At 50.8% G+C, this 15,261-nt stretch overlaps 1 protein-coding gene across 5 annotated transcripts in view; it reads left to right on the forward strand.

Moving 5' to 3' along the window:
- Positions 1-10,310, forward strand: part of PROSER2 (proline and serine rich 2) — a 39,518-nt gene extending 29,208 nt beyond the window's left edge. For all 5 annotated transcript variants that reach the window (XM_055331932.1, XM_055331931.1, XM_055331933.1 and 2 more), the window contains 2 exons: positions 5,062-5,317; positions 7,417-10,310. In XM_055331932.1, coding sequence (XP_055187907.1) covers positions 5,062-5,317; positions 7,417-8,435 — 1,275 coding nt within the window. In that variant the 3' untranslated portion in view covers positions 8,436-10,310. The remainder of the gene's footprint in view (positions 1-5,061; positions 5,318-7,416) is intronic.
- Positions 10,311-15,261: the final 4,951 nt, after the last annotated feature.

Here is a 15,261-nt window from a genome sequence, read left to right on the forward strand (position 1 = left end):
ACCTGTTTTCTTATCTTTTTTTTTTCCTGTTTTCTTATCTAAAGCCCTCATGAGATGGTCAACGACACAGCAAGAACATCATTCACGCAATTATATTTACATTGCCTGATGCTTAGGGGATGCTTAAATATTTGAATGTCTGATTCAGTAGATGCTATGGAATAGGCTGGAGGTGTGGTGACAAGAAGGATAGACAAGACAGAGCTACACAGAGACGGGCACTGCTGACATGAAAGCCAGCAGAGGAGATGGCAAGTGGTTTGATATGATTGAAGTATAGAGCAAGAGTTGGCCAACCACGGCCTGCAGGCCAACTCTGGCCCCCCGTCTGTTTTTGTAAATAAAGATTTATTGTAACAAAGCTCTTCTTGTTCATGACCACACTGTCTATAACCTTCATACTACGTAGAGAGTTGAGTAGTTGCCACCGTAAAGTCTGCAAAGCCCAAATTTTTTACCCTCAGCCCCTTACAGAAAAAGTTACCACCCCTGGAATAGAGGAGAAAGGGAAGAGTAGTAGGAGATGAAATGTGAAAGGTTAGGTAGGGCTGGATCCTGGAATTCTCTGAATAAAGTATAAATTCCTCAGTCACATGCCCTGTAGATGACCATACTGGCTTTTTAAAAAAAACCCATTTCTCTTTCCCTTGGTCCGGTGCTCAATAGAAAGTACTCAGACATGAACATGTTGTGCTCATTTTCCCTCACACTAGCCTGCCCCTCTTCTAATGCCCCTCACACCAACCCTGTTCTTAGAGGGGGTATTGAGGTTCTCAGGGACTGTACACGGCTAGGTATGCGGACTGATAAAATTACACAGCTCTGGTTAATGTGAATGTGCTCTAATTACAGCTGGAGAAAAAGTATTCTTAAACTCAGTCTTTCCTCCATGCCCCACCCCCAAAATCTCAGGAAAGGTGGAGCAAAAAGATAAGCTATGAACTAAAATTAAAATCTTAGGGCATATTGTTTCAAAAGTTGACATTTTAAAAAGAAAGGTGTACAAAATCTGATGTCAGGGCTCCGGGGTGGCTCAGTAAGTTAAGCACCTGTGTTCGGCTCAGGTCCTGATCTCGGGGTCCTGGGATCGAGCCCCACGTTGGGCTCCCCACTCAGCAGGGAGTCTGCTTCTCCCTCTGCCCCTGCCCCTCCCCCTCACTCATTCTCTCTCTCTCTCTCTCAAATAAATAACATCTTTAAAAAAATAAAACCTGATGTCAAAGAGAGGAAACCTATAGGCCAATCTGTCTTGTGAATATGGATATAGAAATTATAAACAAAATACTAGCAAATCAAATTCAGTGATGTCTAAAAACAACGACATCACAACCAGACTGGACTTGTTCTGAGAATGCAAGGTTGGTTTAACGTTTGAAAACCAATCGTTGTAGTTCAGCTCATTAACAGAATAAAGGAGGGAAAATAGATGATCATCTCTCCTCAGGCTTCTCAGCCAGGTCATTCTTTATGTGGGGAGTTGTCCGGTGCCTTGTAGGAGGTAGAGCATCACTGCTGGCCTCCAACCCCGAGATGCCAGTGGCAGCCACCCAGCCATGACAACTGGAAGTGTGTCCAGACATCCCCAAATGCCCTGTGAAGGGTAACATCACCCTCAGCTGAGAACCACTGTAACACATAAAAAGATTTGACAAAATTCAAAACCTGTTCATTATTTTCAAATCAACATGCTCAGCAAACTGGGAATAGAAGAAAACTGTCTTAATCTGATAAAAATCATTAAAAAAAAATCTACAGCAGTGAGCACTTGGGTGGCTCAGCGGTTGAGCGTCTGCCTTTGGCTCAGGGTGTGATCCCGGAGTCCTGGGATCGAGTCCCGCATCAGGCTCCCCATAGGGAGCCTGCTTCTCCCTCTGCCTGTGTCTCTGCCTCTCTCTGTGTGTGTCTCATTAATAAATAAATAAAATCTTTAAAAAAGAAAATCAAAATGAGACACTGCCATATGCCTGCCCCAGAGGGAAAGCCAGCAGGCCGGCCGGAGGGAGTGTGTGCTGGCCGAGCCCTTCAGAGAGCTGTTTGTCTGCATCTACCAAAGCAGACACATGTTTGTGACGCACCAAATGTAGGTTTATATCCGGACCCAGCCACAGACTGGTCACCTTTCCCTGAGTCCTCCTGCCTTCAGGCTTAAACTAATGTAGCCAAGGCGAGGTTGAGAAATTTGCATGTATTCTTGGGTTGATCGTACCAAAAACAAATGAATGCTTTCAACCATCTCTGAATTTGTGAAGCCTGCAGGCTCTGCGATGGGCCTGGGAGTCAGGTGCTTTGGGTGGATGGGCATTTGTGTAACCGCCCAGATCCCAGTGGGAGAAGCATTCTCCCTGCATCACCTCAGTGAACAATTTTTTATCTTTTAAGTAGGCTCTATGCCGAGCGTGGAGCCCAACGTGGGACTTGAACTCACAACCCTGAGACCAAGACCTGACATGAAATCAAGAGTCTGATGCTTACTGATCGAGCCACCCAGGTGCCACCACCCTCCTCCCCACCCCTCTGCTGGGGTCAGCTCTTAATCCTATTTGCTTCCACCACTTTTTTGGTTGTTTTGTCGAAATTTGTACTCATAGAGGGTCAAGTAGTTTCCTAGGATTTTGAAAAACACCCTCCTCCCATATCCTACTCACTAGAAGACATGACTTTTTTCTTTAAAGATTTTGTTTATATGAGAGAAAGGGAGTGAGCAAGAGTGAGTGAGAGAGAGCACAAGGTGGGGGAAGGGGCAGAGGGAGAGGGAGAAGCAGACTCCCCACTGAGCAGGGACCCCCCGATGCAGGACTCGATCCAGGACCCTGGGATGGTGACCTGAGCCGAAGGCAGACGCTCAACCACTGAGCCACCCAGGTGCCCTGGAGGACACAAATTTAACTGCCCCCATTTCTTCTTTTTTTGCCTCTATCCCCCTCTCACTGCCATTGTCGACACTTTACTGTGTATACTTTAAGTATTTTGTGGGGGGGGGGGGTTATGTTAAGTATGTGTATTTTTTTTAAAGATTTTATTTATTTATTCATGAGAGACAGAGACAGAGAGAGAGAGGCAGAGACACAGGCAGAGGGAGAAGCAGGCTCCATGCAGGGAGCCTGACATGGGACTTGATCCCGGGCCTCCAGGATCGCGCCCTGAGCCGAAGGCGGCGCCAAACCGCTGAGCCACCTGAGCTGCCAGTATGAGTATATTTAAGTCAAATTGAGACAACTGTTTTTCTATCTGCATTTTTTTCACTTTATATTCTTTTGGAAAAAGAATGGCCTGATTTTCACTCTGGGAGGCTTTCAGGGTCTGGGTCTTTGGCATCCTGAGATTTCGGTGATGGGCCTGGATGAGGGGCTGCTGCATCCTGGTTCATTAGGCAGTTCTCATGGTGCCTTCCCATCTGGAAACTAAAAGCCCTCAGTTTAGGGAACTCTTCCTTGAATTATTTTATTTATTTTGATACTTTCTTGCCCTCTGCTTTTCTGATTTACCTTTCTGGAGCTCTTGTTGTCAGATGTTGGCCCTCATACTTCTAATTTTCTTGTCTTCCCTGTTTTTTTTTTTTTTTAATTGTTTGTTTTACTTGACTCGTTTTTCTACTTTATCTTGTGGGCATTGGTTTCATTTTTCAGTGCTGCTGTCCTTGTGTTCATTTCTAAGGGCTGTTTTTGGTCCTCTGGATTGTTTTTTTTCTTTTCTTTTCTTTTTTTTAATAGCATCACATTCTTGGTGGATTCGGTATCTCCTCATCTCTCTGGGGACATTAATAGCTATCTTTTAGAAATTGTCATCAGTTCTGCAGAGTTTGTTTTGCAAGTTGCTTTCTTTTCCTTTCTGTTTGTTCAGGTTTGTCTTTCATGGTGAAGGGTTTTCTCAGCCGCTTGTTGATCCTTCGGCGTGTGCACGTATTTAAAGAGAGGACATTGAGAAGCTGATTAGAAATTCAACAAATTCACGGTTTTGTTGACTGTGGCCTCTGCCTGTGGGGGGATCTCGCTGAGCTGCTTGGTCGGGGAACCCGTGGTGTCCGCCCCTTTGGGCCCCTGGACGTTCAGACACCCCAGGGAGGACTTCCAGGCTTCTGTGCAGAGGGTGTCGCTTTGGCCTCATATCCTATTTCCATTACGGTCCTTCATGATCAGCTCCGCTTCACATCCCTCTTTTATCTTCTTTAAGAAACAACATCGAGTTTGCTGCCAGGGTGACTTCATTCCTGCTGAACCCATTCTGCTCCTTTCACCGTCCTCCTGGCCCCCCCATCCCAGCACTGCCCTGCGCCCCGGTGCCTGAGCGTCCGAGTCCCCGACACTCAGCACGTTGGTCACCGACTGACACTCAGCTCCCTGCTGCTTCCTCACCTCCCACATTTCATTACTGCTGTCTCCTTGCCTATTATTTTTGTCTTTGTGATTTGCACCTTAAAAAAAATAATAATAGGGGCACCTGGGTGGCTCAGGGGTTGAGTGTCTGCCTTCAGCTCAGGTCGTGATCCCAGGGTCCTGGGATCGAGTCCTGCATCGGGGTTCTGGGATTGAGTCCTGCCTGCTTCTCCCCCTGCCTGTGTCTCTGCCTCTCTCTCTGTGTCTCTCCTGACTCAGTCAACCAATCAATCAATCAGTCAATCTCATTGTTTTGGTGAGGTTTCCAGAGAAAGAGGACAGAAGTGTGTGCGTAGGTACCACTCTCTTTAACCAAAGACGTGCCCCGCTATGTTGTGGGAAGACGTCTGAGAGCAGTAAGGTGAGACCAGTGTTCCAAGGAGGTCCGAAGAAGAATGATTTCTTTGGTCATTGACTCACCAGGAACCACAAGACTGATGTTGGTAATAGGTCCTAAGACCCTTTATCTGCTGTAGCTTCTTGGCCATGTTCTTTTTCCTGCAGGTTTGATGGGGAGGGACACACAGGCACACGTTTGTCGGTGGGGCCACCTGAACGGCTGACTCTCCCCAGCAGGAACTTTGAAAGGGCCGTGGATTCCACTCGGGGCTCTACACAGATCCCAGCTCTGTCTTATTTTTTCTCTCCAGACTGGCGACTATTTGTCTTATCCCTTCTGTGTCTGTAGGATGATGAGAGCCTGAAGTACCTGACACATGAGGAAAAGGATGTCATCCTGTTTTTTGAAGAGACCATTGATTCCCTGGAAGATGACTTTGAGGAGCAAGTCAAGTGTGACAGCGGCCTACACTGCCACTCTCCGGGGACCCTGGAGGAGAGCGCTTCTGGAACCTCAGAGCCAGGAGATGTCATCGATTTGGTGCAGCCAGCACTCCCCAAGGCCGAGGAACCTGAGTGCCTCCCAGCTGCGACCGAGACAGCAGGTGAGGAGCGAAGCCCCATCCCCAGGCCTCTGGCTCGGTTCATTAGTGTTTCAGGGGACACTGTGGCCTTCCCCTGTGTGTGCCGGGATGGATGCCATTGGGCCCCATTGGGTTTTTGCAGGCCAGAGGCATGCTCTTGGCAGCTTGAGTGTCCAACCAAGTAGGTGCTTTCCTTACACATATTGAAGGAAGGAAGGAAGGAAGGAAGGAAGGAAGGAAGGAAGGAAGGAAGGAAGGAAGGAAGGAAGGAAGGAAGGAAGGAAGGAAAAAAGAAAAGAAAGGAAAGGAAAGGAAAGGAAAGGAAAGGAAAGGAAAGGAAAGGAAAGGAAAGAAAAGAAAAGAAAAAAAGAAAGAGGGACGCCTGGGTGGCTCAGTGGCTGAGCATCTACCTTTGGCTTAGGCCATGATCCCAGGGTCCTGGGATCGAGTCTCGCATTAGACTCCCCGCAGGGAGCCTGCTTCTCCCTCTGCCTGTGTCTCTGCCTCTCTCTCTCTTTCTGTCTCTCATGAATAAATAAATAAAATCTTAAAAAAAAAAAAAAAGACCAGCTGAGTGTGCCAGACAACCCTGGGTAGGCCTCAACACACCAGCCTTCGAGCCTTTACTACATCCTTAACAGATACCGATCACAAGCGGCCCAGCACTGCTTGCACGTACATCCATGCACCATCTCCTGCTGCACAACCGAAAGCCTCATCTCACTTATCTCCATCCTCAGAATCTCCCGTCCTACCTGCCCCAGCAGGTACTTAAAACTACTGTGGAAACACCACCCAAGGGACGGCAGGGCGGCTTTCTCTCAGGAAGTGTTTCCCTTGGCACAAGTATATGATCTGGCATTTTTAAAGGATCAGCAGTTCAAATTAACTTCAGGAACTAAAAGTGTGATAACAACAGGAAGCTCAGTCTCTTCTTTGCCGACAAGGCTGCAAACGAGGGTCCACATGTGGAGTCTAGAACCCCGGTCTGTGAAATTTGATGGAATATGTGACCTTGCTCTCTCTTTCTCCCATTCATTCTCTCTCTCTCTCTCTCTCTCTCTCTCTCTCTCTCACACACACACACACACACACACACACACACAAAAGGAGAAAAAAATACATCTAGAGGCTTGTGACAACGGCAGTATTTTGTAGTAAGAGCCAAAATACTCTCCTTTCTGTTTCTACCTCATCCTTATCCCGTTGCCCATGTTCTTTTCCAGTATCTTTTCCAATAAGAAAAAAACAGCAAGATGATCCCCCCTCGTCCATCCCCTCTGCTCTTCCCACAGGATTCAAAAGACAAAAAGCAGGCCTCTCCTTTGCAGCCACCCCAAATCAAGCAAACCTACAAGGAAGATGCTGAGCCAAACTCTTGTCCGCTCTTTTCCTGTTTTCCTGAACCAGCTGAGTTTCCAGTCCAAATACTCTCAATTTTAAAAGTCATGCTATGGAAATAGGGCTCTAAGATTGCTCAAAATCTGAGCTCAAACCCAAAAGCTAAAACATAAGTACATTGTACGTTTTCTTCGTAAGATGAATGATTACACCTGGAAGTCATTTCCAACTTACTTTTTTCCTTCCTTCCTTCCTTCCTTCCTTCCTTCCTTCCTTCCTTCCTTCCTTCCTTAATTCCTTCCTTCCTTCTTCTCTCTAAAGGTTTTATTTATTTATTCATGAGAGACAGAGAGAGGCAGAGACACCGGCAGAGGGAGAAACAGGCCCATGCAGGGAGCCCAATGGGGAACTCGATCCCGGGACCCTGGGATCACGACCTGAGACGAAGGCAGATGCTCAACCACTGAGCTGAATAATAACCACTGGGTTATTATGCCTTCCTGGTCCATACGTCCCCAGCAGCCTACACACTCCATGTGTGTCCCAGGGACAGAGCATTGAGACTGGAACCTTCCCCATCACCAATGGACTCCTCATCCGGTGGTGGTGAGACTCACACAGGACGTTCTCCTGGTCCAGGGAGGGTAGGTGACAGGACGTGCTGCTGCTCACCCTGGCCCTGTGTCCCTTGGAGACCTCATGAATTCAGCAAGAAGGAAATGGGGTGCATTTACTTTTACCTAAGGTGGTAGCTTATGAGGATTCTGTGTCCTTTTCAGGGGCTGGTCCTGTCACGAAGGAAGACACCCCCGATGTCATCGTGGAATGCAGGAAACCAGAAGCGGGGGGTCCTCCCTCACCAGGCTCTGTGGCCCCAGAGGCCCCTCCTGTGCCACCCACCCGGCCTGTGGCCACCGCCACGACATCCCCCAGGAAGGAGCTGCTGGCCCCTCCCGCAGAGCACCCCAAACTGCCCCGCTCCGTCCCCACCCCGCTGGTGATCGCTCAGAAAATGTCCGAGAAGCTGGCGGGAAGTGAGGCACTTGCACCCCCATCCCCCTCCAAGGAGAGCAAGCCTGGGGACTGGAGGACACTGCCTTCAGGGGCCCCTCGGAACGGGGACCCCTGCCTGTGGCCCAGACCCGCGGCGCAGCCTGCACCCAAGATCCACCGCTTCCCGAGCAACATCAGCGTGACCAACAGTGCGGGCAAGGAGTTCAACAAGACCATCTCCAAAGCGGCCGTCAACGTGCAGGAGCGGAAGGCCCGGGTCCTGGCCAACATCAACGGTGTCTCCTTCCTGTCACCTGGGGCCGCGGGGGCAGAGCCCGCCGAGCCGGGGAGGAGCAGCTCTCTGGAGCCGGGGCCACGGGGCCTGAGCAAGCCGGTGGGCCCGGCCCAGGAGGCCGTGTCCACGCGGGCGGGCTTGCAGCCGGGCGCTCAGCAGTCCAGAGGTGTGCAGACGGAGCACTGCTTGCCCCTGGCCAACGGCTTCCAGAGCATTCACGACGTGCTCAGGAGTGAGCCCAGCACCTTGGTCTCGACCGGGAAGACTGTCACCTTCCGTGCAGACCCGGCGCTTGCCACCAAACTGGCACGCCAGGATGCCAGCAAGAGCTTCTACGAGCCCCAGCAGCCGGGCTGCAGCCAGGATGCTCGGAAGCGCTCGGGCTCGCTGCCCCGTGCCGTGGGCTTCAGGCCCCAGGGCATCACCGTCCAGTTCTCCGGCCGTGGCTCCACGGAGGAGGCCCGCCGCGAGGCCCTGCGGAAGCTCGGCCTTCTGAAGGAGAACTTGTGACGGGGGTGGCGGGGGTGGCCTCGAATGGATGTGCCCGCGGGAGGAGCCCAGGCTGTGGACCCTGCGGAGGACGACAGATGACAGATGACAGGTGCCGAGACTCCGCGGTCCGGGCCGCCCGCCGCCTGCCACCTCTGAGCTCAGTGAGCCTGCCAGGACAGTCTGGCCCCACATCCTGTCTCCCTTTTTCCAGGAGCTCAGAGACTAACCCCCAAAACCCTAAATGCCATTCCATACCTTTTCTTGGATTTAGAAGGAGGGGGATTGGGTCTGATTTGTTACTGCTTCAGTCGCTCATCTTAGACTTTTATCCCAAGGACGTGACACCCAAGCCAGGTTGGAGGTCTTACACGCAGTCATCGATGAAAGGGATCTTTCTCTTCCTTTCCTGCGAAAATAAAATAGAAAATGCCCGTTCAATTTCCGTAACATCTCAAAGCATCTCCTCCGGTTTTCCTGTTTGTTTTTCAGGGGCCAACGATGGTGTGTTTAGCCCTGGATGTGCCCTTGTTTCTGGATATAATTTGGTTTGCCCATTGGTGGTTGTGGTTGTTTTAATTGAAAACTGAAATGAAACCTTCAGGGTATGATTTACTGTAATTTTGAGTTACGGGAGCGGAATGGAAAGGTTGGATTTGGAAAAGGTGGTAATTTTCAGAAAGCAAGTCTCGTCAGCCTCCAGGGGGCTTTTGTCACTGGGACATACGTGGGTGAGCGTGCACTGTGTGTATACATGTACATAACGTGTTTATAGAAACGTGTGCTCACACGTACATACGTTTGTTAGTCCACATACACAGACTTCTCACGACCCTATCAAGTCACTACAGGATGGAAGCCCTTCCTCTCTCGACAGGTGCAGCCGTCCCCGCTGTGACGGTGGCACAGAGATCCGTACCTCTCAGGGCACGTCTCCACAATCAAAAGTGCTTCTTGCTCACCCCCGTGTCGCTCTGTACCCAAGGAAAGTGATATTCCAAGTAGGCTTCCAGAAAAGCAAGGTAGCTCCACGTTTTTAAGGATTTATCACCCCATCGTAACCTGATTTCAGTTTATCGCCCCGTCTTTGCCGTGCGTGCGCCAGGGTAGCTAGCAAACGGAGGGAAACAGAAACCGTTCCTGAGATCCCTCACGTTCTGTGAGCAGGATCTCTCAGGATTAGTTGTAAAGGGAAAAAGCACCCCAGCAAACTAGGTTACATGGTATGAAAAGAACTGGTCCTCTCCCAGGCTGTGGGTTACATGCTGACTTGTAGCCACGAGCCTTATTAAAACTATTTAAGGCTGGAGTCTTAAGCCTCTAAAAATAGACTGGGAAGGGCCACAGTTACAGTCACGCCCTTTTGTTATTATGTCTCAGCCAGTGTCACAGAATCGGTTTCCTCCTGTTGAGTATTATTTAAATTAAAACTTTTAAATGTGCTGCAAAGCACCTTTTTCATAGTATTCAGTTCGCCTTGTAAGTTACATAAAATGATTGTCATTTTTTTCCCCTTAGAACTACAGTATTTAGTGTCTCTGAGTCCTCCTGAAGTAATCCTGTAGGTTCCCGATGGTCTTAATTTAAATAGGTGCTTTGATTTTACAGGTTTTTAAAATAGTTTTTATTGTACTCCTATTTATGTTGCATTTGTTTGAAGAGTTCTTGAGGGCTGTATTACCTTTCCACAGAGTGAGATGCCGTACACAGTGTTTCAGAATAGAGGGTCTTGATGTGGCTGACGTTTTAAATATCCTTTACGTATGAGAATTATGTCTTTTATGCTGTCCTATGACTTTGTTGTGATTAAGGTGAACGAGACACTATATTAGTATATTTGTTCTCATAATGACGTTTTTGAAAAATAAATTTTAGAGATTTATCTTAAGTTGCAAACAGCTTTGTTTTTGCATTTTATACTTAACGCTCATTTATTTTTCTTTTAAATGGTTCTATCCTCCCCTCCTATTTATTCATAATTACCCTGGCCATTTCTTGTGCCCAAAACCCTAGTAATTAAAGCCATGCGTTTTGCACGAGGTTCCAACGATAGCTGCTAATGTATGTGTCCGTATCATGTTAACGCAAACATCTAGTTTGCAGAGAGGCATTAGTTCCCTCACCGTAACTACGTGATAGGACACTCACAAGGGGTCATCTTCAAGGTTAAGGACCACATTTCCAAGCAAAACTGTAATGAAAAGAAAAGATCGGGGATCCCTGGGTGGCTCAGTGGTTTGGTGCCTGCCTTTGGCCCAGGGCGTGATCCTGGAGTCCTGGGATCGAGTCCCGTGTTGGGCTCCCGGTGCAAGGAGCCTGCTTCTCCCTCCTCCTGTATCTCTGCCTCTCTCTCTCTCTGTCTATCATAAATAAATGAATAAATCTTAAAAAAAAAAAGAAAGAAAAGATGACTTTTGAAGTGTCCAGTTGTTGTTTTTTTTCTTTTCAAAGTGATAGCAATACCTCACTCTCCATTTTTATGAAACTCTTCATCTTAATACTTAAAATCCAGAAAAAAGAATTCTTTGCTTTTAGGAGAGGTACACGCACCCAGCCTGGAGTCTCATCTGCACACAGTAATACTCCGCAGAGACCAGAGTAACCACATCTGTTCCGAGCCCTCCTCCAACCCCGCTCCGCTGTGTGGCCCCTCTGCGCTTGCGAATCTGCACAGAAGTGGGAGAAAGGCCGACCTTTGCTTTTCTCGCCCCAGCTGGCGTCACCCTCTTAGGAGACCCTAAGTGGTGGAAGAGAAGACACAGGGCGTCCTGAGTCCGTGCAGGTGCATAAGGCGGGCCGGGCCTGAACCCTCCTGCTCTTGTGTCTTCCCCAAGCTGCACATGTGGACGTGGACAGTACAGGGTTCTTCACCCCTAACTCCCCGTGGGGGGGCTCCTAAGGTGGGCTCCCCGTTTTCATGGGGTTGATGTGTGAGGCCTCGGCAGATCCTGAGGATTGGCCTTTTTATCTGTAAGAACTCAGAGAGGGGTTCTCTTCGTGACACTCGTACAGCTCTGGCCACGGGGACTTTGACCCTTCAGTGGGTTTGGTGGGGATGTTTTTGACACAGGTGATCTCAGAAATCAGCTCTTTATGTTTATTCAGGAGGAACGCAGAGCGAGAACTAAGATAAATATGAAAACAATATGCTCTTATCAAGAAGCACCGTCGCCCTGATGGAGGTGACAAAAGGAGGCATTGTCTTCTCCAGGAGTGTTTCTCTATGACCTGGACAAGTTTTAATAAACTTTTCTCCCTCGGCTGTCCCTTGGGTTCTTAAATGTTTGTCATCAAACCCTTGAGTTCCCTAAGGGCTGGGGAGCCGGTGGCTGTGTTTTCCCCCCCACAGCCCCGCCCGCCCAGGAGGGGGGGGGCGGGGGAGCAGTGCTCACCTGTGAAAGGTTCGTGTTGTCACCGCAATGACAAGCCACCAAACAGGTTCTGTTTGTTCTTTTCACGGCGAGGCTTTCTCTGGCTTTCAAGTATGGGAACAAGTTGGCATATCCTTTTCTAATCTGCTCACTGGACAAGCCCTGCTTTCAGATACCTGAGAAAGGAGAAGGCAGGGCCGTAAGCCGCGTCCTGGGAAGACGGGGACTCAGGGACTCGCGTTGGCAGAGGAGGGCCGCGGGCCTGGGCCTGGGCCTGGAATGTGGCCACCTGCCCCCTAGCTGACTGTCCCGGTCATCCAGGCCCTGCTTCCCCATCCTGCCGGGTTCTCTCCGTTTTCCCCAAGGGCACTGCTGGGGGAGAAATCCACCTGCCCGCAAGAGGGAAGGCCAGGCATGAGGGCATAATGACCCAAGGCCACTGCCCTCAGCGTAAATGGTCAGCCTTGTGTGTGACAGTCTTCGCAGTCCTTCTAAAATGTCTCTTTCTTTCAAAACAGATAATGAAACTCTTCCCTACAGATTCCGAATTCATAAGACTTAAGAAATGCCGCCCCCTGCCATCACCAGCAGGCTGGCTCTCTGTCCTGGCTGTTGTCCTTCCAGGGAGGCCTCCGGGGCCACCGACCCCCGGGAGCCCCGCAGAGCCTGTCCCCCCACCCCCATACCATCTTCGCACCCACCCTGCCAGCCGGGCTTCTCCTTATCATCTGAATCAGATGAACTTCCTATCCAACAATGAGCTAAAGGTGCAGAAACAGGGTGATTTCCAGAAATGACCCAGAGAGTCAAAGTAGCCAGTATGTGTTCTCGAAGCTGGGTGGGGGAACCACTGGTGGCCCTAAGTTAGGACTGGCCAAGCCTGGGACGCCTCCTAGAGGTGTTTCCTGCCTTGGATGGATTCCTTGGCAGTCCCCAGACCTCTCTGCCTTGGGGGCCCATGGGCCTTCCACTCTGGGGATGTGCCAGGATCCAGAGCAAAGCCAAGTCAGAAGGAATCTCCCTGCCTCGACGGCTGAGTTCCATATAGGTTTCCCTGGTTCCCACTGCTTCTTCACGGTCCTTGAGGCCAGCTCTTTCCCCAGCTGAACAGGTCTCTGAGGTTCAGAGAACATTTCCAAGGGGAAGGCCACCCTAGTTTTGTGGAGGGCCTCAGGGTCTACTTTTTGGATGCTGGAGCTGCTAGCCTGGCAGCTTAGGTTCAGGACCCGGGGGTCACCCCCACCCCACACCTGCAGTGAAGGCCGTGGCTGTGCCGGTCGGGCCCTGGGCCCGAGGTAGGAATGCACATTCACAAGCAGAGGTTAATGAGACTTAGTCGTTGATCAGCACGTCACACTTCATAAACCAGCCTCCCGAGATTTGTGTGTGAGGCACAGCTGCCAAGGGTAATAACCTAAGTCCTGGAAATAACTTAAAGGGGTGGGGTGAGCGAACAAGGAATCTGTGTGTCAGGCAGAGAGGCTCCAGAGGACAAGGGGCCGTGTGCGCACACACGTGTGTGCGCTGGCAGGTGCATGCAAGCTCACTTCTAGGCCGCTGGTGGGTTTCCGTCCGGGACATTCGGTAATCACTGCTGAGTGGTACGTGTCCCTTCAGCGCAGGGACATGCAGCACAAGAGGCTTGCCCTTGTTACCAAAGATGCCTTCAGGTCCCCATGGTCGTTGTAAAAATCACATAAGTCCTCAGGAGTTACTGGGATGCTAACGACATAAAGGTCTCTTCTGCTTCCAACTGGTCCTCCTGTGGGACCCGGCTTCCCAGTCTATGAAACAGGACAGAATTTATCCGGTCACTCAGACATCCTTTGGTGTCTGAGCGTTTTGAAGTTGGGGGAAACAACCTTTGCCTTGTGAAGACAATTTCAAAGAGCAGGAAAGTTCAGGAAGGGCCTCTCCGGGGCCAGGCTTGCTGTGCTGGCTGAGGAGCCTCACCTCCCCGGGGCCTGTTTTCCAGCCCCAGCCTGGGGCGCCCCCAGCAGCCTCTCCCCGACTCCAGGCCAGGTGTTTGTGAAACTTCTTGTAAGGCCCTTTATTCTTCAGGCTGAATCTCCAAGACCAGATGAGCTCAGCTGAGATGTTAGTGATGGGAGGCAGTTGTCTGAAACTAGTAATTCGTGAAGCTTGGGAGGTGAACCAATTTGGGAGTCACAGGGTAGTCTCGATACCAGCAATTCACCAGGCAAGGCTTTGCATCCCTCCCGTATGGCCCATGGTGCCAGAGGTGCCACAGGTTCCCACCTCTTCCTCAGGACTGCCTGCCCAGTGGGGGTATGAGGACCACTTACAGATGAGAAAATGCAGACTTCTGTACCCCTCACAAGGGACTCTCCGGGGAGGGCAGTGCATCTACACCCTGGTTGCATGGCGTGCAAACTCCCTGCTTCCCGCACCTTCTAGGATGCTGCCCATGTGGCGCCAGGCCTTCCAGCCATCCCCTCCCCCGAGTGTGGAGAGGGCTGACCCCTTGGTGTCACGACCCCCACCATCCTGTTTCTCCTCCACAGAGCCCTTCCTGTCCCCATGGAGCCCCTTCCTCCAGTGTCCTATCTGCCCCCCACTCGCTAGGCTGGTCCCTGACTTAGAGCTAGGCCTCAGTTTATAGGGATCTGAGGGCAGGGCGTCTTCAGGGAAGGTAGGTGAGGACCGTGCCATTTCCGCAGTCAGACTTGGTGGAAGGATCATTCCAGTGGGCCACGCAGAGCTTCTGGAAAAGAGGAAAGGGAAGTGAGTTGTGTTCCCCTGCCTGGGGTTGCTTGAACCTGTCGCTGCACGTGACCTGCGCCTCGGGGGATCCAGTTCAAAGCAGGTCCTTTGGCCCCCTCCCTCCACTCCCTCCTTCAGGACTTGCTTCTGGAATCCGGAATTGCCAGTCGTGGTTTCCAACACCCCGGTGTGCAAGACTCCCACACACACACAGCCACGTTCGCCAGGGACATTGCCCAATCGGCTCCTTGGCAGTCCTCTGAAGTTGTGGTTGCTACTGGAAAGGCGGCCGGGCTTCGGTGGCAAGTCTGGGACCCAACTGCCCCAAGCAGCAGTGCTCCAAGCAGGGCAAGGGAGAGTGGAGGCCCACGCCTGGCCTCAGCCTCGCCCTCTGCCCAAGACCACCCAGCTCAGGGTGGGAGCCGTGCTGGAGGGTGCTGGGGCCAGACTTGATCCCACCAAGTTAAATCTCTAGGCACGTTTCACGCAGGACACAACTGCAGCACGAGCTGGTGGTCCTTCCTTGGTCGTGTTGGAAATTGTTACATGTCTGCCAACATTTGTAGGTGCCATTGTTTGTTTGTTTTGTCTAATATTTTATTTATTTATTCATGAGAGACACAGAGATGCAGAAAGAGAGAGGCAGAGACCCAGGCAGAGGGAGAAGCAGGCTCCATGCAGGGAGCCCAATGCGGGACTTGACCCGGGGTCTCCAGGATCAGGCCCTGGGCCGAAGGCGGCGCTAAACCGCT

The sequence above is a fragment of the Nyctereutes procyonoides genome, unplaced genomic scaffold, assembly GCF_905146905.1.
Source record: "Nyctereutes procyonoides isolate TBG_1078 unplaced genomic scaffold, NYPRO_anot_genome, whole genome shotgun sequence".
NCBI classification, from domain to species: domain Eukaryota; kingdom Metazoa; phylum Chordata; class Mammalia; order Carnivora; family Canidae; genus Nyctereutes; species Nyctereutes procyonoides.